This window comes from Urocitellus parryii, chromosome 6, assembly GCF_045843805.1.
Source record: "Urocitellus parryii isolate mUroPar1 chromosome 6, mUroPar1.hap1, whole genome shotgun sequence".
NCBI classification, from domain to species: Eukaryota; Metazoa; Chordata; class Mammalia; order Rodentia; family Sciuridae; genus Urocitellus; species Urocitellus parryii.
Genome location: NC_135536.1, coordinates 48,500,941 through 48,528,484, shown reverse-complemented (window position 1 = coordinate 48,528,484; position 27,544 = coordinate 48,500,941). Strand labels below are relative to the sequence as shown.

Sequence of the window (27,544 nt, the reverse complement as noted above, 5' to 3'; positions counted from 1 at the left end):
TTATCTCCTTTTTGTAATATCAAAACTTGCCCTACTCTCAGCCATTCTTCCTTTCCATTTATAAAGGATATACAAGAATGTAAATTTTATAAGAACAGGGACTTTGTCTGTTCGTTTTTGGTTTTCTACTGCTGATTCTCAGAGATTAAAACAGTGCTTGGGGGCTGGAGATATGGCTCAGTTGGTAGAGTGCTTGCCTTGCATGCACAAGGCCCTGGGTTCAATCCCCAGCAGTACCCAAACAAAACAAAAATAGTGCTTGGCACAGAGCAGACTCCTCAGTAAATGTAAATCAAATGAAATAAAGGGACGAAGGAAAGAAGAGAAAAAAGAAGGAAAGGAAAAGTTTGGGGAGGGTTGTGGTTTCTTCCGCTTTTATGGATATTAAAACGAAGTGTTGGCATTTGAGGGAGTCACTGTATTAGGTGATACTACTTTATCTAGGAAGCAGGCAGAAATTTTATGGCTAAAGGGCTTAGAGCTAGAATTGAATTTGATCCCATAGTCAAACAGAATTCCAGAAGGAAAAAAATAGTCACTTAAGGTCATATATAGCATAAGTTCTTTATTTTAAGAAGTAAGATATTGATTTGGAAAAATAATTCTAAAAATGGAGGTTTCCATTGACAAAATATATTTCTCCAAGTTGTCACAGTAGACTTCCAGAGCAGACATGTTTATTGGCAGCAACCAAAAATCCTGATAACTTCCACAGTGTAGACAATATCCCATTGCCCAGAAAAACCTTTAGAGAATAGAGCACAAAAAGTATGGGAATGACCTCTTCTTCCCATGTCTCATTATATTCACTATCTGTCCAGTTTTTTCTAATTATATTCAGTGAAATGTCAACCAGCATTTTGCCAAATGAATTTTCTATTAGCTAGATTATACCAGTAAAGAAGTTCTTCATTCATTAGTTATGACCCTTAAAAAAAAAGTCTTCCAAATCTTTAAGTAAAAGATTTTGCATTTTGTTCTCTATGGTTTTAGAACCAATTTTTAAATTTGCATTATAATTCTTAACAAGCTGAGAACTCAAGACTTTAACATCTCCCTGTTCCACACCCCTATCCAAAGCACCATTATAACAGGGAGGTTAATGATATATGGTTTGTCATTATGTTAAAAATGAAGTTTTATAAATTCTACTGTAATCCTTTCTGTACATTAGATTTTCCCTAGTGGAGAAAGACAAAGCACCTCTTCCTACATATTTGACTATTAGCAATATTAAGTCATAAACCTTGACAGTGCTGAAATGTGCTATGTTGGCTCAGAATTTCATCTCCAAATTTTAGTTTCCAAGATAGAAGAACTGATTCCTTTTCATTTAATTATCTGAGCACTTGGGCCCCCTAGAATAGGGCAGTGGTAGAAACATTATGCAAAAATTGGGAGTCGGCAAGTCTGAGCATGACTCCAACATATATTTACCGAGTGTCTTACAGGTGCCAGGCCCTGTGTTGGACACCAGAGGATGCAATAGTGCGAAGCTATCAGATCTTACAAGGCCATGGAAAGTAACAGACAGAACAAGTAAACAAACACACACTTATAATGATGGAGAAATGCACCCAATATAAACCTAGAGGTCAGGAAAGGCTTTCCTGAGAGAGTGACATTGGAGCCGAAGAATGAATTAAGATTTAGCTGGTGACAGCAGATGGGCACAAGCATTCCAGACATATGGAACATCTAAGAAGGGAGGGTGCTAGATGCCTGGGACAAGATGAAAGACAGCCTAGGTGACAAAAGCAAAAGTGTGAAGGCAGGAATCTGGCTAGAGAGACAGGGGACAGATTGTGTTAACCATTATAGACCATGCTAAAGACTCTTATCTTTTTCTAAAGAGCACTAGTGTCTTAGTACATTTTCTGTTGCTATAACAGAATACCTGAGACTGAGTAATTTATAAGTAAAAGATGTTTATTTAGCTTACAGTTATGGAGACTGGAAAGTTCAAGAGCAGATAGCCGTATGTGGTAAGGACCTGATGCTGCATTATAACATGATGGGAAAAGGTAGAAGAGCAAATAGACATTTGCAGAAAAGAAAAGGGGACAAAGGGAACCAGATACTTTATAACAACCTATTCTTACAATAACTAACCCAATTCTTCAATAACTACATTAATCCCTTTCTCAGGGTCCCACCATCTCTCAATACCTACAAGTTTTGGTAGGGACAAACCGCATCCAAAACATAGCAACTGGGAAGCCAACAAAAGATTTTAAGCAAAGCAATTAGCTGATTTCTCTGACTATAGCACAGAGAATAGATAGAGTAGGAGTGGTGAGGAAAAGGCAGAATGTACAGGTAGGAAGGATTTCAATATGAGATGATGGTGTCTTGGACAATAGTGTCCATGGTAGAGACAAGAAGTGGAGACAACTTGGAAAATATTCAGAGGGCAGACTCCACAGGATGTGACAATGGAGTATACACATGCATGTTGAGAAAACATATTGAGGGGATTAATGATGTCTAGATTTTTGGCTTAAACAACTGAAAGGATAATGATACTGATACCATTCACTGCCGGGGGTGGGGGGGCAGGGAGACACAAAGAGAAAATCAGGCATATGGGAGAATATTATGGGCTCAGCTTGGAAACTGTGAGTTTAACTACATTTGGTCTGCAAAGTGCAGACACTAATTCCATTGGTTAGATGTGGGTTCTGGAGCTTGAGAGGAGATACGTGAGTGGAGATAGACACTTAGAAGTTTATCAGTTAATGTTGGTGAAAGGAAAAGACCTGTCCTTAATTCCATGACTTTGAACCAAGCACTTCACTGCTCTGAGCTGCAGAAAATTTTATCTGTAAATTAAAAGTATTTGACAAAAAATTCAGGAATTAAAATAAATAATATTCAAAGTAGTTTGTGAATGTTAAGGTACCATGAAAGTGTTATGATGCTGATGACAGTGCTGGGGGAAGAGGAGAGGTTGGAGAGGCCAGTGATGGAAATGGTTAGTATGAAGAATTGCATGAGGAATTTTTCCCCAGGACTATTCTTTTTGCACTTAGATGAATACTATGTTTTTCTTGCCTGGAACAAAGTCATTGATTTTATGTGTTCTGTAATCTAAGCCCGATTCAAAACTGGGAAACTAGTATTCTTTAAATTTAAACCATAATAAATCAATCCTTTGTGAAGGGGAAGGTATGATAATCATTAAAACATGTTGAAGAACGTCATCAAGTGGTTATAAACCGTGAGGAGGAGGTGGGTGTTCCTTGAAGGCATTATTCCATCTTTGCTGTAGGCTGTCTCTGGTCATTCACTTTGGGCAGTTTGTTTACAGGGTTATTGTTTCAATTCCCTCACCCAGCAGTCTGCCACTCTGTTGTTCCAAGGGAATTTGAGATTTCACCAACTCTAACTGGCATAAGATAATTCTAGATTTCTCTTTAATTTTTTGAAATCCATAAATGTCATGCAATGTTTTTCAACTTCAAATTATTTGATTTTACAAGAAGCTGGTCATAATGATTATCTCTGGGAAGTGAAAATTGAGAATCTTGTGTGAGCATGTGTGCTTATGAGAGAAAGAGGGAGGGAGGGAGGGAGAGAGAGAGAGAAAGGTCAAGAATGATGAAGCAAGTAGTGGTACTTTCTTATAGACCATTCTGAACTGTTGCAAGCTTTTATTTTTACTTTTTTTAATTTTACAATAGGAAATAAATAAATAATAAGTTTAATAGAACCTCCTAAAATAGATTACCTAGGTTACTTCTGCACATTTTACTCAATTCTAAATCTATATCTACAGAGGTAAGTAGGAACTTGAAACAGTAAACCCAGACCATGTGGTTCAGATATCCACCCCTTCAATTTCTGACAAACTCTTTAGGTTGGTCATCTGTGATAGAAACATTTTTCAAGCATCATTTTCCTAACCCTTTATGCCATTTCACTATTCAAAACATTTTCATAGACTCCATAATTTTGCCTGATCCTCATCACAATATCTGTTGTTTTCAGACAAGGAAAACAAATTGTTAGAAACCAAATGGGGCTCAGAGGCATAGCAGGAGGAGGGAAAGAACCAGAGGCCAGAATTCTTTGTACTATAGCATGGAGTGCTCTAACTGCATTTTACCTTGTATTTTGTTGCACATGAATTATCTCTTTAAAAATGGTTTCTAAAATCTAAGAACGTGAAGTAGCTGGAATGTCCAGATAATGTAATCACATTCTTCTTCTATTTCATTCAGACCTGCACCCTGGTCCTTTCTTTTCACAACCTTACTCTATAATCCATTGTATGGTCCTGGAAGAACTGGTCATTACTAATTTGAAAATGATGCTCTGTGTTATATTCTTTTACATTTATTTTAGGAATTAACTATTCCTATTGTATAGTGAACATGAAGATGTAATAGAGAAAAAAACTGCTTTTGGATATTAACTGACCATGGAATTCATTTAATGGAGGCATCCATTTACATTTTACAGAAAATGGAATAGAATGTCAGTATAAAGAATTACCCTCTCTCCCCAGAAAGAGACTGCCACTTCTTATAATAAAGCCTGCTAAAAACAGATATTGATTAACTTAAATACTGACATCTTTTTCAAATATCCTTGGGAGTAAGCTTTCATTGCAAAATCATTTTCTTTCATTCCTATTCTATGTTGGGGATATTCAGAGCATATTATTTATGATGCTGACATGCAAATAAGAATCAAAAGATTAGAATATTACATGCCTTTAATAACTTGATCTTCTATTTCCATAGTTACCTCTTTTCATATGTTTCCATAAATAAAATAATGGTAGAAATCACTGTCTAAAGCTAGTGGTTGTCAACAGTATTAAGCTGTGCTTTTAGTTTGCATCCTAACCAGGGATGTTTGCAGGTTATTGTGCCAAAAACAATACAGTTTTTGTGTTGAATTTTGCCATGATATAAATTACATGTGTGGGTTAGAAATGTTTTAAGAGAGAACAATTTTTCATGTGTTCAATCTTTCTTACTTAATAAACCATTTAGGGCTGTCCCTGTGGTCTTTTTACTACAGACAGCATTAAGTCAAACAAATTTTATTTTCTTCCAAGGTAATAGTCATAGAAGTCATAGAAGATTGCCTCTCAGAAAGGCAAATGTTTTTTCTTTTGGTTTTTAAGATTTTCTTTGTTTTGTACATTCTGTAGAAAGTCTGAGGGTGATCCCAGACATACTTTAGTTTATCAGAAAAAAACATGGAAATGTGTTAGTTTCGTGATCGAGAGCTATATCCTTCCCTAAGGTGTGTACTGAACTGAGTGAAAAATGCACCTTTGGGTTCAAGTGGAAAACTTAAACAAAGCCATTTGTATTTTGAAAAGAAGAATCTCAATAGAATTAGATCATAGTAGGATTTAATTTATGATCATTTATTTTTCTGATTCTCTCTTAATCATTAATCTTACCAATCATCCGTTAATGGGAAGGGCAGAAGTATTAAAGTTTCATTAAGAACAATTCTCCTTTCTAGTAACCAGTGGGGAGAAAACTACAAGTATATATTTTCTATAAAATTCCAGGATATGTGACAAGATTCTGTAGTAAAAAGACTATCTTTCATTGGCAGTTTGCTCAGACTCCCTGGGGCATATGTGCTGGGGGAAGGGGAGGTAGAGGTGGGGGGAAGGTGTTCAGACACTTTCTTAAATAAACTTCAGTCAGAATTTTCCAGTCAGGCACCACCCAAGTGGATGGAAATGAAGTACGAATAGCTTGAGATGCTCAGTGGGTCCAGTCTATTTATGCATGGCACCACCTTACCAACCATGAGCACTGCTCTTGCCTTAATGGAGTTTATAGTCTGGTAGAGGAAATAGACAATAAACCAGTCATTAAACAGGGAGATGAAGCATCATGATTGTGTTAAATGCCATAAAGACAACTATCAAGCTGTGAAAATTGATAACCAAGGATCCTGATCTAGTCCCATGGTGGAGCAGGAAGAGGATGTAGGAAAGGCGTTCTTTCAGAAATAATGTGTAGGCTGGGGCTGAAGAAAGAGAAGGTCAGCCAGGCCAAAGGGAAGAGGATGAGTATACTAGACAGAAAGAACAGGTCATGTTCTGCCCTGAAGCAGAAAGATACTAAGGAATCTTTGGAAAAGATAATAAGGTTAGCTGGTGTATGAAGAACCAGCAGGAAAGGAGGAAGTAGAGCCGCAGAGATGGGGGGGGGGTCAGAATATTTTAGACATATAATTTTAAGGTTTACTTCCCTTAAATGATTTATCTGAGGGGGGTATGTTGAACAAATATATTACATAAGTGGAACTAAACGGGCATGGGAAAGCATCATGTATAGAAGTAGAGAGGTAGACTCTCATGAAATATATTTGGTTTGAAGACTTCTCCACGATCATCTCCCTACTTACATATCAAAGTGTCTCAGTATGCCTTGCCTTGATTCTCAACCTTTAGAGTTCTGTTTGGGGAACCTGGTTTGTTAGTTTTCTTTGAGGTCAGTGTTTTTATTGAGGTAAGGAACAGATGAAGCATGCCAAAAAGGAAAAACTCTACTAGGTTCCCAAGGAAATGCAGAAATACTTTCCTTCATTTAGTATGATAACACTTGAAGATTTAATTAACTCTTAGAAGGCATTATCTAACCATGTGAATATATAGGCACGTGTAATTATATAGAATATATTATACATGAAATATATATGAAACAAGTGAAAACGGTTTAAATCATAAAACATTTTGACATTTTATATGCTTTATAATTTGAGTTAAGTGGCTAAGACCTTGAAAATTATTGTACATTTCACAACACTTTAACAAACGGATAGCTTAGGGGGAAGAAAGGAATTTTCATGGCTATTTTCTGAATGGCTACATTTAGATGCGGAGCTTTTAAAAAGACTTTGATTTCATTCCAAAGCCCAGAGCCCTGCAAGGATAGGATCTTGGGAATACTGCACATTCCTTAAAGAATGCTTATCAATTAAACCATCTCATTTTAGTTTAGTGACCTTTTGTGGAGTGAGGAGCTAGCATTTCCCCAAATTATCTCACATGAAGAGAAAATAAACACTATAATAGATTCTTCTGATAGCTACAAAGTGGAAACAACTGTATTTTTAATTAAGCTTCAATAGCAGATATTTTCGCCAAGGACAAAACAGCATGGCACCATGACATCAGGGGAAAGCATGCTTCTGTCAAATTTTATGAACAAAACAACAAAAAAGAACCAAGATTGGAGAATGAAAAGTGGATGCTGAGAGCTGACTCGACTCCTAGCTGACCTGGGCCCATTAAAACTAACAATATTTAAAATGCAAATTCCCTCTCTAAAAAGGAAAAAAGAAGAAGCAACAGCAGTTCTCTCTCACTCAAGATGCTTCCTCACTCAGTTACCAGGAGACAACTATGATTTCAATACACCACATCATTTTCATGACCACCATGGCCAGCTGTGGGGAAAGCAATGATAAGCTGCTTTTATTTGCCTTGTGGTTGCTTCCAGGTGCTTAGCCAGTGTGTGTATGTACCTTCTTTGTTATTTGCCTCTGAAACCTTCATTCTTTGCTTATTACGTCTCTATAGAGGGAAACTAAAGAAACTATTAAACACCTATGTTGTGTCAGGCCCGGTATATACACAAGGATGAATGTGACATGGCACATTCCTTTAAGAGTCTTCACAGGGGCTGGAGATATAGTTCAGGTGATAGAGTGCTTACCTCGCATGCACAGGCCCTAGGCTCAATCCCTAGCACCACAAAAAAAAAAAAAAAAAAAAAGAGTCTTCACAAATACTATGGTGCTCATCTCCACTAATTCCAGTCAGATTTGAACCCAGGCAATCTGATACCAGAGTCTGTGTTGTTAATCATATTATGACTCTTCAAATATGTGGATACATGAAGCTTTGAGTGTTCCCTTCTTCAGAATGTATGCACAGTTCCTCATCCATTCTTTAAGTGACATGTCCTCTAGGTGGTCCTCTCTTCCCACTAATATAGGCATCAGATTTGTCAAGGTCATTGTCAGAGCTGAACAGAGTGTTACAGTTTTGTGTTGACCAACTCAGAGTACACTAGGGTCAACCTTCCTGTGATCTGAACATACATCTTTCTTAATGCAGCCAAAGACTGCAAAGATGGACTGTTGAAGACTTTTGGGGGAAAAGGATGGAGAGAAGGGAGGGAGGATGTATGTTGTTTTATGCAAAGATGTTGGTATGTATAAATCTTTATGGTCAATTAAAAACCTCAGATTATGTGAACTGCAGATTATGTGAACTGCAGGCTAGTTGCCCTCATCTTAAACATGTACAATCGCCTAAACTAAGAATTTTGTCGGGGCTGGGGTTGTGGCTCAGTGGTATGGTGCTTTCCTTCCATGCCTGAGGCACCAGGTTCAATCCTTAGCACCACATAAAAAAATAGATAAACCTAAGATATTGTCCATCTACGACTAAAAATTTTTTTAAAAAAAGAATTTTACATTCACTATTCTTAAATTTAATCTTTGTGGGTTCAGTCCAGTACTAAAGCTTGTGACAACAAATTTAATGTCAAGTCCTTACTCTGTCATCCCACTTCCACTTCCCCTCCCAACCTGGGTCATCAGATCCAATGAGCAGGCCTTTCCCATCTTTACCCAGGTGCATACAGCCCATCTTCAGCCTATCTGCTATATAGACACTTCTTTCACAGAACCACTTTGCTAAGCTAGATGTGAATCCCTCCAGCTATACTCTCATCCATCCTCCATTCAGTATGTTAAACTGAATATCTTACTACTCAAAATTATATGGGAGATATTTTTTCAAGTGGTTCTCTGAAATTAAGGTATACAGGATGATTCAAAAGAAAATGAAAATTTCAAAAAATTTATTACTAGACTGTATTTTCTGCTGTTTTTTCACACAGGGATACATTCCAGAGTTCGTGTTTGCACTGCCTTTTGCTTTCAGTCTTGGGGAAATGAAGGACTACATTGCAAACACCTCTTCAGCTAGTGATAGTTATATGCTGCAAAGGGTATGGAATGAGGTAGTTTAAAATTGAATTCTGCAAAGAAATACTTTTATATACCCCATAAATTGTGTGACTTCGCGTAGGACTGTCCAATTTTATGTGCTACCAACAGGAATTAAAGGATGATAATCACAAATCCAACCACTCTCAAGCAGTATGAAGACTCCTCAAAAAAAAAGTAGGAATGGAAATACATGTGACTCAGTTATACCCCTCCTCTGTATATATCCAAAAGATCTAAAATTAGCATGTTATAGGAATGCAGCCAAATCAATGTTTATAGTAGCACAATTCACCGTAGTCAAGCTATGGAACCAGCACAGAAGCCTGTCAACAGATGAATGGATTAAAAATGTGGCCTATATATATACAATGGAGTATTGCTTAGCTATAAAGAAGAATGAAATTATGGCATTTACTGGTAAAGGGATGGCACTGAAAAAACATAATGCTAGGTAAGCCAGACTCAGAAAGGCAAAGGTTGAATGTTAGAAGCTAATCCAAAATAAGGGATAAGAAAGAATGAAAGAGGGAGGGGGAGGAAATAAAAAAGTGTGGGGGAAACTTCATGAATATAGAAAAGAGATCAATGGAGGACAGGAAGGAAATTGAGGGGAATGGAGGAGGGACAGGAAAAGGGAGGATTAGTAGAATGAATCTGACCAAACTTTTCTATGTACATATATGAATACACCACAGTGAATTTCATATATAAAAATATATATGTGTAATTCTCTAATTTAAAAAGATATATAAATAAAAAAGTATTACTTTTTTTATTAGAGAAAAGGGAACAGGGGAAGCAGGAGGGGAGGGGAAAGGAAAGTACTATATTCAAAAGTACTATACAAACTATATTCCATGCTTCTATGATTATGTCAAAATAAACCCTAATATATATATAAATAAACCCTAATATATAATATATATATATATATCTTATATATATATATATATATATATATATATATATAAATGAACTAATAAAAAAAGAAGATAATTGCAAAGAACAAAGAAAATGTGATTTGGAACTAGGTGCAGTAGTGCATGCCTATAATCCCTGCAACTCCAGAGACTGAAGCAGGAGAATCGCAAGTTCAAGGACAACATCAGCAACTTAGCAAGACCCTGACTCAGATTATGACCCTGTCCCAAAATAAAAAAAGGTTCAGGATGTAGCTTAGTGGTAAAAACACCCTGGAGTCAATCCCAAGTACACACACACACACACACACACACACACACACGCACACACACAAATGTGATTTAGGCTGACATAAGATGGGAATATTCTTAAAAAATAAATTAATTAAAAGGGGGTGGGGCATGGTGGCACATGCCTGTAAGCCCAGCGGCTCAGGAGGCTGAGGCAGGAGGATCGCAAGTTCAAAGCCAGCCTCAGGAACTTAGCAAGGCCCTAAGCACCTCAGTGAAAACCTGTCTCTAATTAAATACAAAAAAAAAAAAAAAAAGGGCTGGGGATGTGGCTCCATGGTTAAGTGCCCCTGGGTTCAATCCCCAGTACCCCCCAAAAAACACTATATATTTTTTTTTAAATGAGGGGCCTCATTGCTGTACTACTTTGCCTTCTGCAGAGCAGCAGTCCTCCTGCCCAGTCTCCTTCACTACCCCCATTCCTCACTATCTAACATATCCTGCTCCCCCATCATCTTTGACCCCCTTCTCCAGGCCTGTATCTGTGTGGAATGTCTTCTTAAAGATGCCAGGCCCTAATCACAAAGGCCTGTGAGATGAGCAATTGTACTCTGTATATCAAGCTAGCAGCCAGCTGGCCAGTCACTAAGCAGGGCATCAGAGCACATGCCAGGTAAGGTAAAAGGGGAGGCATATGCCTTTTTTGATCAAGATAGTTTGCATCTGTGCTTATGCATGTTAACTCCTCAGCTGCCATTGCCTTAAGTTTCTGATGCTGTCTTTACCTGTTGGCTATATAGTTTGGATTCAATGGTTAAATTATTTACAAATATGAAATGTGTTGTTAACCATTTTGAGCCATACATCACACTTCTGATGACTTGGTGCCTTTTTTCAACTTTATGGTTCTTTTTAGTTATACATGACAGTAGAATCCATTTTGATATAATTATACAAGCGTGGAATATATCTTATTCTAGTTAGGATCCCATTCTTGTGGATAAACATGATGATGGGATTCATTGTGATGTTTTCATATATGTGCATAGGAAAATTATGTCAGATTCATTCCACTGACTTTCCTTTTCCTATTCCCCCTCCATTTCTTCCTTTCCCTATTGTCTAATCTATGGAACTTCTACTTTTCCCCTCCCTACCCTTTGTTGAGGGCTAACTTCCACATATCAGAGAAAACATTTGAACTTTGGCTTTTGGGGACTGGCTTATTTCACTTATCATGATAGTCTCCAGATCCATTCATATACTGGCAAATGTCATAAAGTCATTCTTCTTAGTGACTGAGTAATATTCTATTGTGTATATATACCACATTTTATTTTCCCATTCATCTGGACACCTAGGTTTGTTTCATAACTTAGCTGTTGTAAATTGTGCTACTGTAAACATTGATGTGGCTGTGTCACTATAGTATACTGATTTTAAATCCTTTGGATATATACTGAGGAGTGAGGTAACTGGGTCAAATGATGGCTCCATTCCTAGTGTTTTGAGAAATCTCCATACTGCTTTTCAGTGTGGTTGCACCAATTTGCAGTTCCACCAGGAATGTATGAGTATATCTTTTCCCCCACATCTTCACCAACATTTGTTGTTACTTGATTTCTTAATGACTGCCATTCTGACTGGAGTAAGATGGAACCTCAGTGTAGTTTTAATTTACATTTCTCTAATTGCTACAGACTTTGAACATTTTTTTGTATATTTGTTGACCATTCATATTTGTTCTTCTGTAAAGTGCCTCTTCAGTTCTTTTGCCCATTTATTGATTGGGCTATTTGGTTTTGGAAGTTAAGTTTTTTGAGTTCTTTATATATCCTAAAAATTAATGTTCTATCAGTTTTCCAAAAGCACTATAAAGCTTCTTCACAGCGAAGGAGACTGGGTGACTTTTGTTGAATTTTTAGAGGTGGTAGAATGTCACAACCTCCAATGTTTGGGGATCACTCATTAGCACTTTTGTTAAGTACTGGAGAGTTCACCTCAGTGCAGGTGGCAAAGACTTTCTCCCATTCTCTAAAGATAGACTTTTCAACAAATGGTGCTTTTGGAAAACTTGAAATCCTTATATATGTAGTAGAATGAAATTTAACCCCTATCTCTCATCCTGCATAAAATTCAACTCAAATGGATCTAGGAATTACGTACTAGACCAGAAACCCTGCACCTACTATAAGAAAATATAGGCCAAACCCTCCAACATATTGGCTTAGGAACTGACTTTCTTAACAAGACTCCTAAAGCACAAGAAGTAAAATCAATAATCAATAAATGGGGTAACATCAAACTATAAAGCTTCTTCTTCACAGCGAAGGAGACTGGGTGACTTTTGTTGAATTTTTAGAGGTTGTAGAATGTTACAACTTCCAATGTTTTGGGATCACTCATTTGCACTTTTGTTAAATACTAGAGAGTTCATAAATAAACCCTTTTGGGATTATTGATCTCCCTGAATAGGAGCTGGTAAACACATCTTCAGCTCTGCTCTCTCACAAAGATTTCAGAAGAATAATAGAAATAGCCAGAGAATTCTAGTAAGAGAATTTGGTGTTAATTCCCAATTCTCATACTTACTATTTAGTCATTTGGCTTTGACAAGTTATACCTTCTCTCTCTGATTCTCATTTGTGAAATAGAATATTAACTTTAGCCTTAAAGCGTCTGCAAGGAATTAATCAAAAAGTACCCAATGAATATTGCATTTCATATTGTATCACAGAATAAGGTAAATATGTGTAATATTCATTAATATTTCAGTATACTCAGCTCCAGGTTAGTTACAAAACAAATATTTTATGAGAAAAAAATCTGAAAATATTTAGAGAAAAAATGTGTAGAAGGAAAAATAATACATACTCATTATAAATAAATATTTTAAAGGAACTATGTTTTTACATATGGGGAAAAGATTATTGCAATAATGGTTTTTAAATCCTGATGAATTATACTGAAAATGGTGATGGTTGCTTGCCCTGGCATTTAAGCAAAGAATTGGAGTAAAATGATTTATGTCAGTTGGGAAAATTTCCTGATTGTTGAGAGTTGGAAACAATTATGGAAGTAAGTTGGATATTTTTAATAACAATAGATTTTTCATCAACACGAATATCCTGCTATATAATTTAAATGTTGTATATCCTGAATATTTGGCTTAGACTAGGTGACATTCTGAGTTCATTCCTAGGCTTTTGATACTAGAATCTTATTTTCTACCATTTAAGTCTTCTTTTGGTCTGAATAGTGGTCTCCTGGGATGTTGAATTAGAATACAGTCCTGAGATGCAAGTGTATGGGTCTCTAATTGCACTGATGGGTCAGCCTCAGGGAACCTCAATACCTTGGCTTTTTTCACTTCTAAATAATAGAAACTTGAGTCTCTTATCTCTGTGTGTGCATTTTAATTATATATTGTGGTATATTCACACATGCAAATAACATGCTTTGATCACAGCCACTCCCTCCCCAATATCCTTGGTTGTCTTTTGACTCATTTAAAATTATATCCTTTTTGTAAATTAGGAAATTTCCATAGACTCAGGTACCTCATTTGCTCAGAAATGTTATGAAACTTAAATATGTAGAAAACACTTAACTCTGGCCTATCTTATCATCATCTTCTTACTGCAGTTTAAAAAAAAAAACTAAGGGAATAAAAGCTAAATGACTGTGAAATTCTCAAGCCAGGTAGCTAACCATTCAGCTTCATGAATCAACTTGGTGACTTGAAATAACATGATGACCTCTGTTCACTTCCTGAATTACCAATGAATGACTAAGCTTTTAAGAGGCATAAGAGAGGCACTGTCTCACAGGACTCTGATAGTGAGATCCCATAAGTAACTTCTCTCTCCCTACTGTGTGTTTGTTCATGCAGTTTGTTCAAAACCCACTTTGTACTGATCATGTTGTAGAGAGATGGTTGATTGTGTACTTGCCCCAAACTCCTTCTCTGGATCATTTACCTTTGTACCCCTTCATAAGGTGTAGGGCCAGGCCCCAATAATAGTTTGTTGGTTGGGTAAACAACAAATGAATGATGAGTAAGAAGTACTATGACATATAGACTTGGAAGTCAGAAGATCCTGGGCTCAAATCTAGGCTTCACCTCTTACCAGCAGTGTGATCTTATACAGCTGGCATGTCCTTATCTGTAAAATAGTTTAGGTACCTAACTCTTAGGATTTGTTATATAATATCTCTGCTTTGTATACATTTTGCATATAGCATTTTTCTTGGTAATAAGGAACATTAATAATCATATTTCTCATGATGAGTTATGAAAAATAATACAACTATCTTAGCATATATGTTTATTTTATTGTTGCTGTTTATTTTACTATTAATTTGTTATTTATTGTTACCATTATTAGCAGATACGCTGGGATGACTTGCTGATAGCCAATACAGAATGATTAGTTAAAACTCTGTGATAGATACTGCCCAGACCAGACAACCCCACATGAATGCCTTTTTATTTGAGCTGACCTGGAAATAGGAGAGACTTTCAGTTCTCTTTCCTAAAAGCCCTGCCTCCGCTAATGAAAGTTTTAAGATGTTTCCCAGCATATAAACAGCCTCTTATAGCCAATGGTTAAGATGAATCTTAGAGCATTGATTATCATCACAAGGATCCAAAGAGGATGAATTTTAAACTTCAGTTAAACAGTGGTTCTCATACTTTGGCAACTATCCAAATAACTTGAAGAATTTGTTTAAACCAATTCTTGGTCTCCATCTCCAGATTCAGTAGGTTTGGGGTGAAACACCACTTTTTATTTCTAATAAGGACCCACATGGTGGTAATGATGGTGGCCTGGGCCCAGGATTGAGAGCCACTGAGTGGGTGGATGTGGTTGAGGTAATGTGTAATGGGACTCCATAGCAGGAACGTGAGTGGAAATCTGTTCACTAAGGTGAATTGCTTGATAACTGTATGTGAAAATTGGGCTTCCTGTTATCAGACTGTTTTTAACCCTGCACTGTCCTTTTCTTACTTTATAAACTTTACTTACTTTATTGGTAGAGAAAATGCTCTCGTGAAGTTTTTTTTTTTAAAAGCTTTTACAAGCCTGATAAAATCTATAGACACTATTCCCAGAAAAGCATATGCACATACACAGAAGCACTGCTTATAATTCTGAGAAGTTCTTGGACATCTCCCCACCAGCCCACCCATGGACTCATACCAGGCAACAAATGCCTTGAGGCAAAGTCTTGGGTTCGCTTGAATGTGACGAACATTCTCTTCCTATATTTAACTTTTACAAATTTGTTTGTAAAATAAGAATAATAATAATAGTTATTAGTTCAAAGGTTGTAAAGATGTACTGGCCTAAGGCATACATAATTGTCCTTAGCAGGTCTGGCACAGAAAACATACTTAAACATTTAATGTTATTAAAATTGTTACCTTTTCTATGGCAGATTAAAGGATGTAGCTAACCTGAAGTGAAAGGATGGTAGGAAGGAAAAGGTCAAGTAGGAAGGCTGGGAACATAGTGTCCTAAGCTCAGCAGTGTCATCACTAGAAGGTCTGTCACAGGCCTGTGAATGATGCAGATCTAAATATCTGCCTGGTTAGGCAGCAGTTATCAAGGACAGCCAGGATAGCTGCTGTCAAAGGAGGTGCTCCTCCCTAGCCACAGGGTCCTTCCCAGGATGGTAAAGCATGGTACAGTATGCAGGAGGTCCTCCCTGTGGTGACTTTCTGGCCAAGCCACTGGTGGAGCCTCTTTCTTCCCATGTGGACTCCTCAAATTTTGCTCCCTGCCCCCAATCTTCTCCAAGATGATGCTTCTCCTCCAGAACTTCCCTCTTCATGATCAAGATCTTATTTTGAAACCCAAATATTAAATGCTACCTTTTTCTCTCTGTAATCCAGCTACGACAGTGCTCATTCTTTTAGAAGTGGATTCCTCTGGCTATTAAGCAAAGAGTAACATTTCTGAGTCTCACTCTATTTCCAGTTGTATATTTTTGCTAAAATCTGGTCTGAGCCTGACATGCCATGCTGTTCTCTGAGAGTCAGTGGGCAATGGAGCGTGGCTCTGTGGCCTGAGAGTCACAATTTATCTACTCTGAACTATTACACTTTCCAAATGCCAATGCCTTGTCTTGCTCTCATGTTGATGCTTCCTGATGGAAAGATGGAAATGAAGAGTGCTAATAGGTCCATTTCCTAGCAAATAGATGCAGAATCTTGAGAAAGAATCATCAATGATTAATGTTTGTATAACAGTAAAATAAGTAGGTGCATTGATAGTCATTTGGCCGTTATTTATTTAGCACCTACTATGTACACCACAAAATAGAAAATGCAAAGAAATATAACACGACTCTTGTTTTGTATGGGCTCATAATCCAGCAAGGGAGATAGATACATGCAAAATAAACAAAACACAAAATGAACCATACCAAGGGTGATGGAGTTAAGACAGTGTCTCAGGCCAGAGGAAAGGAAAAAATTAACTCTGATATAGGTATCCATAAGTTTCTTGGGCAAGGGAGATTTAAACTTGATCTTAAAGGAGAAATGAGATTGCCCTAGCTGAATACGATAAAGAAAGACATTCTCAGCTGTGGAGTAATTTGAAGAAAGGCCAAAAATTGGGAATGTGCTTGGTATATTTGGGTCAGTATGAATTAACCAGTGTGACTATAATATGGATTGGGTGTAGGAATGTAGTTGAAAGAGTATCATGTGAAGGAAACTGAAAGAGTATTTTGTCATTAGTTTCTTTTTTTTTTTTTTTTTAGAGAGAGAGGGAGAGAGAGAGAGAGAATTTTAATATTTATTTTTTAGTTATCAGCGGACACAACATCTTTGTTTGTATGTGGTGCTGAGGATCGAACCTGGGCCGCCCGCATGCCAGGCAGGCGCGCTACCGCTGAGCCACATCCCCAGCCCTTGGCATTAGTTTCGATGCATCAGGGAAGTATTGAAGATCTTTGAGTAGGAAGATAACAAAAGCAAATCTCTTAACAAAAAAAAAAAGCCCCAATGTCTTTGTGAAAACTAGACCATAAGTCAGGAAGGAAGCAAGACCTGGTGAAGCCAGAGAGGTGAGGTGGCTGGGAGGGAACAGAGAAGGAGGCATTTGAGAGACTAAATTTCACTACATGGTTCATGACCCCATGTAGTGAAGATAGCAGACAGGAGTGGAGGGGGCCCTCCTTGGCTCACCCAGTCCCCGCTGGGATGACGTCATAAAGCAAACTGTGGGGTCAGGGGAAGAAATTGATCAGAGTTCAGAAGCCAGGTGGTGAGGAATACTCTCAGCCATTCCAAAAGAACTTTTTCACCCTGGAATGCCCACAAGGCAGCAAGCAGCCATCTACTTTGCATAGAACACCAAAATCACTGGCTCCCAGAACTGAAGTCTGACAGCTTTTAAAACCACTTTCAGGTGCTTTTCCAAGAGATTCTGATCTGAGAAGCTACGCTGGGTCAAGATAGGGGGCCGGCATCTGTATTTGTAAAGCTGCCAGGTGATTCTGATGCATAGCTGGATTTGGAATCTACTGTGGGACATTACCATTATGGTGAGGAATGTACAGAAAATGCAGGGTTGACACTCACTTTGGCCAGTGAACACTGCTGGCTTGGAAACCTTAGGTTTTGGTCTCTAATCGTGCCTAAAGCAGTGATCTTGCAATGTCTTAGCTTACCTTCCATTCCTATCCCTGGTCCTCAGCAAACACATCAGGAGGTGGGAGAGGTTGAGTGCTTGATGATGTCAGCTAAACTTCTCAGAAGAATAACGTGCATATGGTCATCATTTTCAATCTTTTGCTCAATAGAAAAAGAAAGAGAACTTGGTTGTGTCACAGGGACACCATGAGGGCATGTTTTTACAGGATGCTTTGCAACTAGAAAACAGGCTATGTCACAATACTATCCATTTTCTGCTAGGCTTGTACAACATTCATAGCACATTTCCCCTCTTATCACTCTTATTTCTCAGAAAATGACACTACCCAGGTGAGGTAGGTGTTAAAAACTTCCCTCTATACATAGGCTCTGCGGGATTCAGTGACTCATCCAAATTGAGACAACTTGAGCTGGTGCTGAATTTGCCGTCCTCCAGAGCTCCGGTTCTGCTTCTATGCCATAATAGAGAAGGGCAACATAAAGGCATTTTTCTCTCCTTGTAAAAGAGAAAAAATGGGGGGAGGGGGAATTATTTAAACACACCTCACTCTTACTGCAATCACTGCATTGTTTTTCCTGTAGAAACACCCTGTTGGTTTTTAAATCCCTTTAAACCTCCCCGGCACCTGTATGGCCTAGATCCAAGAATTATTACTGAATCCCTTGCTTTTTATATTCAGCCTCATAGGAGTTTTTGTGATGGTAACTAGCTCCTGGTTCAGTTGAGAATTTCAGAGCCTCCAGGAGTTTTCTTCTTCCATAGAAGCTAGAAACCTGCAGTGCTGAGACCTGAATTTATTTCCTTCCTCCCTCTCTTTCTGTTTCTTTCTTTCTTTCTCAGGGTATGCTTCTCTCGCTTAGTTCTGCCATATAAAATAATGTCATGGCACAACCTGTATTGTTCCTCTGTGATGATGCTTCTGAAATATTCACCAAAAGAGAGAGGGGGAGAGAGATAAGATGGGAGTCAGAGTCAGCAGCTGATGATATGTGCCATGACTTCTCTTCATGGCAAGAACTGAGGCTGCAAACATAATGAGAACTTCCCAACAAATTCATTATAACAAAGCACAATGTGAGCTCACTGGGCACAAAAATAGGCTGAAGGAAAGTGACTCCCACATAAGACCTAATTAAATACTTTGATGTCAGAGAGCAGAGCAGGGAGGGGTGGAAAATCAAATCAGACCAACGTGAAGAGCCTAAATTCAAATGGAAAAAGGAAATATTTCTCTCTCTCCCTCCCTGCACCCCCCCCCCCACACACACACAGCTCTCCTTTTCTTCTTTTGCCATGAAGAAGAATAAGTTCAGGAACAATGGGTTATAAATTCTTCAGCCAATTAGTCCAGTGCCTTACTACTGTTTATAATGCACAGAATGTCACAGGCTGTTTTGCAGCCGCCCCAAGTTGGTTTGTTAATAACAGGAAGCTAGCACTTCTCAGTACAGTGGATCAGCTACACGTGAAAATAAATGCAAAAAACCTGGAGGGGAATAGCAGCAGACTGAGAGTAGCCTTGATTTAATTTAACATTTGGGGGTCCACACACAAATGAGCATTTTAGTAGGCTTCATGGTGGAAGTTGCTGTCATTTGTAAAATATTCTGGCCAATTAGCTAATAGTGTGCTTGGATTTCTCCTGTTTTGATACAGTAATACTAAGTACATTGTGAAGCCCAATTATACAAATCATCCCCATATGCCATACCAGTCTTTCTTTATGAACTGTGTTTATAAATCCTGTGTGAGGAAATGTGTACTTCAGCAATTTAGACCATGTGTAAAAACATAGCCAATGGGATTGTCAAGAAAACAAGTTCCAGCCTAGGAAATCCTAATGCGTTCCGCTGGAGTAACAGGAGGGTGCCAGGGAGTGCAGTGCTCTGCTTAAATACATATTGCATTATAGTGTTTAACTGATGTAGGGGCTTCCACTTCCCTTTCTGTTTTTTTTTTTTTTTTTCTTTTTCTCTTTTAGGATCCAACCTTGGAATTTTTGAGAAAATTTGGGATTGGTCTTCTCTCGGGGACAATAGCCTCAGTCATTAACATCCCTTTTGATGTTGCCAAAAGTAGGATTCAAGGACCTCAGCCAGTTCCTGGAGAGATCAAGTACAGAACCTGTTTTAAAACAATGGCAACAGTCTATCAGGAAGAAGGGTAACACATTCTTACTTTAATAAGTGTGCAAGGTCCAAGTATTGTTAAAACCATATTGTACTTCTATTTTGGTGGGAGTCAGTAAGACTCCTAGATTGGGTGTGTATTGAAGGAGTTCTGTGGACTATATGACAAACTTCACAAAGCTACACAATAACAAGACGCTGGCAAAATGTTCTTATACCATCCAGTTTGTGCCGTGAGATGAACTTCTTATCAGTTGGCATAATATGATATTGCGTGTTACATGTCTTATTAGTATATGGGTAGAATTATTGTCTTCTGACTAAATCTAATAAAAATGTCACCTAATTATATTCTCCTGGGAGAATTAAATAGGAGAATTCTGTAAAATTAGATTTTTTTGTATTTAAAATGTGCCTTTTCTGATTTTTTAAAAATTTTACTATCTCTTCACCCCTCCTCACCAATTACTGATTCTCAAGTAAACAAGTGATACTTTATTATTTTGCTCTAAACTGCATCATATTTCCTAATGTGAAGACTGAGTTTGTGGTCTTTTAAATTCGATTACAAAAGTCATCTTGGCCATATACACAGCTGCCTTGAAAGCAAGACCTGTCTTGAAAGCAAAAACCATTTTGCTGATGAAAGTCATGTTTCTGATTGGACAAGACCAGCATAGCCTGGGTAATAAAGAATTGATTAACTCTTTCCCCTCATCCAAATTGCAGTAGGGAATGCTAAGCCAGATACTGTCAGGTTTGGGGTGGTTCAATTTCAAATAGTTTCTTTTTAAATGCTGGGCCAGCATCTCAATAAAGCTGAGGTCTAACTCCATTTATTTTTGGAATGAGAATTTTGCTTTTTCCTCTCTGGTTTTAGGATTTTAGCCTTGTACAAAGGACTGCTTCCCAAAATTATGAGACTTGGACCAGGTAATGATGCTTTTATTATTTATATTCTCCCTTCCTTATTGTTCTAGTGTTTCTTCTTTTGTCATTTGTGTCTATCAGCAACATAGTAAAAATTTATCACACTGTGAGAGGGGAAACTGTGAGGATATAAAGTTGTCTATCAGTAGTCAAGAGACTAAAGGCATCTATCAGAAATGTTCTACCTTTGTTTAGAAAGTACTATTTATGGGCCTGTTGGAAGCTAATGGGAGACAAAGCCCAACTTAAGTCAATGGGAAAGGATCCACAGTCTGTTGAGTTCAAGTGAGCGCTAACATGCACCTTGGCTTCTGGCTAAAGTGGTCACTGGGTGAGTGACCAGTCAGATAAAACTCTTCCTGTGCTCCCAGCTCAGTCTTGCTCCTGCTTCAACTTTATTTCAAAAGGAGAAAAGGAGGAGGAATCACCTCCATGAACAGCAAAAGTCACTTATATTCAGGGTCACCTCTGGGGAGTGGTGACACCCCTGACTGGGCACTCACCTTTCCTGGCCTCTGTCAGCTTGACAGTGACAACTGCTGGCTCAAGCCTTACCTGAGTATGCCAGCCCACAAAAAGCTGACTGCCATCCCCACAGGGAAAGTCAGCTGTCTCTATGTAAATAGATAAGAAAATCACTGTGGCAGACTCAACCGCCTGAACAAATGGTCTTGGATTATTAGTAATCTTGTGAATAAGTACAGAAGTATGCTCTAGACCAAAAGTATGTTCTTTCTTTTTTTTTTTTTAAATTCTAACCAGGCATGTGCCCCTACTTAGACTTCCTGGTAATCTCTCCTCTCTCTTTTTACCATTCCTCATTTTAATACTACCATCTTCCTCCCATGCTGCACTCAAACACATGCACATTTACCTTTCGATCTTAACCCAATAAACTAGCAATTCTTCCATCCTAAGATAAAGAACATCCATCTATAAATTGAAGTTAAGAAAGCAGTACACACTTTCATGTATTCTATTTATCCCAACTTTTGTAGATATTAAGCACCAATTCTGTTTTGCATTTGAGATTGGGACCTGCCTTCTGTTAATCATGTGTTAAAAGAAACTCACTAATGAAAAATGTTGGGAATTTTGTGAATATTTTCAAGTAGTATAGGTAGTGTTTTTCCTTTACCACATAATAAAAACCTGCTGGTAGATATAATATTAGAGAAAAATTGCAGGAGTAGCCCTAAATCAGCTTTCTTAGAAAAGGATGGACCTAAAAAGGGTGGTAAACCAGGGAGAGTTTAGCTAAAATGGTAATTGACTAGAACCTTAATCCCAAACTGCTAAATAATCTGCCCCCAAGTTTTGTTAGAGGCTTGCAAATGTTTGATTGGGCTTTAAATGCTTTGCATGAGGGGTTCTGAGTTGCTGTGGTGTTAAACCCCATGAAAAGGGTTGTCATGAATTTACTGTGCAGTTTAAACAAAATTGTAAATAACTTCAGGGACCTAGCCTCTACTTCATTTCAAATGTGCAAATTCCTTCTTCAAAGAGAAGTAAGGTAAGACTTTCAAGTTAAGGCCAACCAAGATTTAAAAAAAAAAAAAAAGGAGACAGCAGAAAAGAATGATGAACCTGAAATTTTCAGCCTTCAGTCAGCAGAAGCATCTCATCTTGTTTCTAATAGCCTTAACAGCTCTATGTGCCTAATAATCAGGTATTTCCCAGAAAAGAATCTTGAAGTTTGTGGTTTAAATTCCAAATCTTCTCATGAAGCTGAAAACTAACCCAATTCTGTATGTTCCTACCTTACACTGTGAACAGTTGATAAGAGTAAACACAGTAATCACATATGCATTTGTGGTTCATTTTCTTTTGTTTGCTGAGTTCCCAGAGGGTGACAACAGCTGTAAGGGGCCTAATAGAGTATCTTCATGGGTTAAAAATGAAAATTACAGACAGATAATCATCTTTGGTATATGGTTTCACAAACATGTGCAGCATGTAGATTAAAAAAAAAAAGAAGCATATGGAAGTGTACACAAATAAGATCAAAATCGAGTTTCATTTCTTTCTGTCAGAAGTCAATCTTCTCTTGAGATAGCTGAGTCTTCTCTAAGTTGTTCTCAGGATACTTGTCCACATTTTGATCTTGTAATATTTTTCCTACCATTAGACACGAAAGGATTGTCCTAAAGTAGAGGATACATACTATTTCTGCATCAGATAGAACACAAAATGATTCACATGCAATTGCTTCTCCCAGTATTGAACTTGCTTTCCTGAATCATATTTCTGTTGCTTTGTTACACAGAAAACCTCTTTTAATACAACTCTTTTCTTCCAAGACAAATCGTGGTCTCATGCCACTCAACTCATCTACCAAATTTTCAAGTTCAAATCTATATACATCTTAGGTAGATAAATGAAATGATGGTTAGCTTCCAACCTCCTTTTTTTCACAACTTTTACAAGTACAGATTTTAAAAAGCATTCAGAAGATATTTTTTCACATTGCAATCCACTTTGAAAGCCATCTGAAATAAATAGACTCATCTGTCAAACACCATCTTAGAGATTTCCTAAGACAATGCCGATTATGGACTGAAAAAGATAAATTCCTGTGCCTACATATGAAGAAGCTAAAGGTTTCTGTTCACAGGAAAGCCACATGCCCTTACATGACTAAATATATCTATATTTATTTACTTTTAAAAATTAAAAGTGCCTGAAAAAAGAATCTGATGAGAAATGATGAAAGTTGCAGAAACTCATGAGGAAAAAATGTATTTGGATACTCAAGATGGTCTTGATTTTACCCTGAGAATTTTCCACAATAGTTTTGTATCTATGTATTGGAGCTCCAGAACTGGTAGTTCCAAACAGCCCCTGCCTGATGGGCTGCCTGGGACTTCATGGATTCCGAAACCCCAGGGGAACAGTGCTGTTTCACAGAATTTGTGACAAACAAACACAGTTCTTTTCTTTTCTAGGTGGTGCAGTGATGCTGCTGGTTTATGAATACACCTATTCATGGCTGCAAGAGAACTGGTGACTGCCTCCCAAGCATTTTCCCCTTGAGATAATGGGTATTTGCTCTGCAACCCCATGAAGAGGAAAGACTACGGATCAGCTAAACTAGGCATACGATTATGAAGGGGAAAACAGCTTGTTCAAGAACAAAGCCTATTTTGAGACGTTAGGAATTATCTTTAGGCAACTTGAAATGATAGTTTGGGTCATATACATAAAGCTGTGGAAAAAATAGTATGAAACAATGAGGTATATAAGTTGACTATTAAAATTGCATAGGAATCAGTTATGTTTTTATAAAAGCAAAATGAGTTTCATCACTTATGTTCCTCTTATACTACTTCATAATGAAAATTCATTATAATGATAATTGTTTTAACTAAGAGGCCTAGAAATGCTTAAGTTCTTGAAAGTAAATTCTTCTGTGGCTATTTTGAGGAAAAACTGGGTGAAAAAAATGTTAAAGTTTTTATAAGGAGTTAACTTTTTCCACTAGTAATATTTAAAGAACAGAAGGAGAATATTTTCAAAGTGCATTAAAATGGCTTTTTAAGAATGTTTAATTTCATGAATGTTATTAAAATGTAAATCTGTTATCTAGTTCTAGTTTCCTAAATCTACTTTATATTTTACATGGTTGATAAAGTAGATATATTTTAAGTCATGCTATCTGATGTATTTTACTACTAATGGAATACATGAAATTAAACTACTTTGAAGACAAGTTTTGTCGCTGAAATACTAACATTAATCACAAATTGGAAGCACTCCTTGGGCCAATTTGTGCTGTCTGTAATTGCATCCACATATCCTCGTACAGAACTCCTACCTATGTCATTCTTAAGAAGAATGTAAAGCAGGATGTAGGGGCATACACCTGTAATCCCAGTGACTTGGGAAGTTGAGCAGGAGGATCCCAACTTTGAGGCCTGCCTCAGTAACCTTGTCTCAAGATAAAAAGCAAAAAGAACTGGGGGTGTAACTCAGTGGTAAAGCAACCCTGCCTTCAATCTGAAGTACTGGGTGGAGGGGAAAAAAGAATGTAGAGGTCGAGTGTGTGGCTCAGTGATAAAGCACTTGCCTAGCATGTACCCATATGCCAGATCCTGGGTTCTATCCCTAGCACAGGAAAAAAAGTGTAGAGTAAAACTACATTTCCAGGTAGTTAGTTTTAAGTGACAGCTTCAGGTGTAAAGTTTATTGTCTATAATACTAAAATATGTATGAAAGAAAAAATATTTCAAAATAGAAGTACATTCTTAGCATTTCCAAGCATTCTTGTACTAACATGCACTCTAAAAAAAAAATAGCTCTTTGGTCTTGATATAACCAAAGTTGATTTTATATCTTCATCCTGAAATGATGCTACTTCAGTAATGAGTCAACAAAAATATCTGCATGTTCTAGATGAAACCTGTTATGAACTACTACTATGGGATATTTCTACTAAGTAACTCTTCTACCAAAGCATTCTCAAAATAAAAAGTAAAGATAGCATAGTAATTATTAGTTTTTATTAATTTAGAGCATTTGAAGTATAAAAATAAAAGGCTTTTTAACATACTGTATATACACACACAGCCTTCTGTTGTACATCCTTTCCAAGGTGATTTTTTAAATTTATATTTCAGCCCAATATTCAATAAGTGGGTCATTAAAAACAGAAAACCAAGAGAAACAAGAATGTGTCTATGTTGCACAACTGCATTCTATCCTTGCAGGTAATACTCTTGCATACTGTGAGAGAGCACTATATGCACAGAGGCCATGAAATTAAATGTTTAACCCTGCCTTGTGGACAAAATGGAAAAGGATTTCCAAAGAGTGCATTTGCCAATTTAATATCAACCCTTCACCCTCTAAGAAACAGAGGAAATGTTAACATTAAATAATAAGAATCGTGTTTAAAAATTAAATAGTCCTAATCCCATATCCCATTCCATTTTCCTTCTCAAGAGTTTTTAAAGTGGCTTCAAATAATAATTTACTTTGAATAGCAAATTGTATTTGGACTTTCTGTTGTCTTTTTTAAATTATTCCATTGGAATTTATGGTTGCTAAAAACAAAAAAAAAAGATTAAGGAAGAGAAATGAAAACTTTGATATCACTAATATTAGATTTTTTAAAATAAAGGATCCAGAAAATCATAAATAACAATAACAAGAGATTAATTTAGATAAAGAAAATAACATTTAGTTTTGTTTCCATACAACATTTGATATTTTTTTAAAGATGCTTAGTAGCCACCTAAAAACATTTGATAGAAAATAATTCTGTACTTTTTTTGTCAGTTTTGCTGGACATCAGGTGAATCCTTGTATGGTATGGTTTTAAAGTCTCCACCAAAATATTGGATAGGATCATTGTTCCATTTGGTTTATAGTCTATTTTCTCACCAGACTAGGAACTCCAGATGTCAATTGGAGTTTTACAAGATCAAAGGAAGACTATGGCCCTGAGAGTTCATCTGCTCTTTCTGCTTATTCTTCTCAGAAGTTGTAATCCTCTGTTTGTAGCACTAGACTTCAGTTGCTTTAGAAATAAATGCAGTTCAAAGCTCTCTATAAGTTATCTGCTGCTTGCAAAAAAACAGTTCCTAGAACATTACTTGTATGTCAGAAATCTGCTTAGTGTTTACAACCTAGTGATTTGAAAAACTAACTGATCTAGCCATCTAAGTATTAAAGGAAGCCATGAAACCTATGAGGCAGAACTGGATTGCCATGTCGCTGTGCACAGCACAGATATGAAGAAGTTGAAATCACTCAATGAATGCATCTTTAACATCCATATCTAATGAGGTGCCCTTTTAGTTATTGCACAGAATTAATACCAAAAAAGCCCACAATATATTAATTTTCCAATAGATGAATTGTACCAATGTTCTAAAAATGTATTTTAAAGCCTATATTGCCAAGCAGGAATAATTTCCTAAACAGAAGGTATAAGAACTGTAGAATTTTACCAAAGAAAAATCAATTGTTTCAAAATACAACACATAATCACATGCTCACACACACATATATCCCACAGCTCTATTATTAACATTAAAGTGAAAAAGAAATTGGTCTAGTAAGATTTATCAGTTAATCTGCATCCTATAATTCCAGAAATGAATAAAGGGAATTCATTAAAATTAAATAGCATTTGTATTTCTAATACCACCACCAATTTACGTACATGTGAAACATGTTCTGTACAACAATGTAAACTTCACAGCAAGCCATTGTTACATTCATTAGAGCAGAATTTTCCATTTTCTTTAAGTTACAACATAATTTTGGGCTGTGATTGCTGAACACACAGGTAAGCCAACAATAACAGTACAATTTAGTTTCACAGTGGTTTTCTTAACATAAAGTTCATTTTAAGTGTCTTTGTAAAACATTTCACATTAAACTTGTTTCTAAGTGACTTCCTTTAGAGCCTTTCTCATTCAGATATTTTCCACCCCCTTATCTTTATATGCTTGGCATGTGTGTTGTTTGACTAGAATACAAAATGGGAGACTAGCTTGTTTTATCTGTTTTTTGAGTCCTCTGCTGTAGAAAGAAAGTGTCCTTCATGATGCTGAAGCCTTCACTGCCCACACAAAATCTGGGAGCAAGTTGAGGTCCAGGAGCCCAAGAAGCCCACCACCAAACAAAGACAGAGACGTTGCCAGAAAGTCAC

General features: G+C 37.1%; 1 protein-coding gene across 1 annotated transcript in view; it reads left to right on the top strand.

Annotated features, from left to right (window-relative positions):
• The window catches only part of Slc25a21 (solute carrier family 25 member 21), a 461,783-nt gene extending 437,286 nt beyond the window's left edge, over positions 1-24,497 (top strand). Inside the window, exons 8-10 of the mRNA XM_077800003.1 lie at positions 19,809-19,990; positions 20,837-20,889; positions 23,832-24,497. Of these exons, the coding sequence (XP_077656129.1) occupies positions 19,809-19,990; positions 20,837-20,889; positions 23,832-23,893 (297 nt within the window). The 3' untranslated portion in view covers positions 23,894-24,497. The remainder of the gene's footprint in view (positions 1-19,808; positions 19,991-20,836; positions 20,890-23,831) is intronic.
• The last annotated feature ends 3,047 nt before the right edge of the window (positions 24,498-27,544 follow it).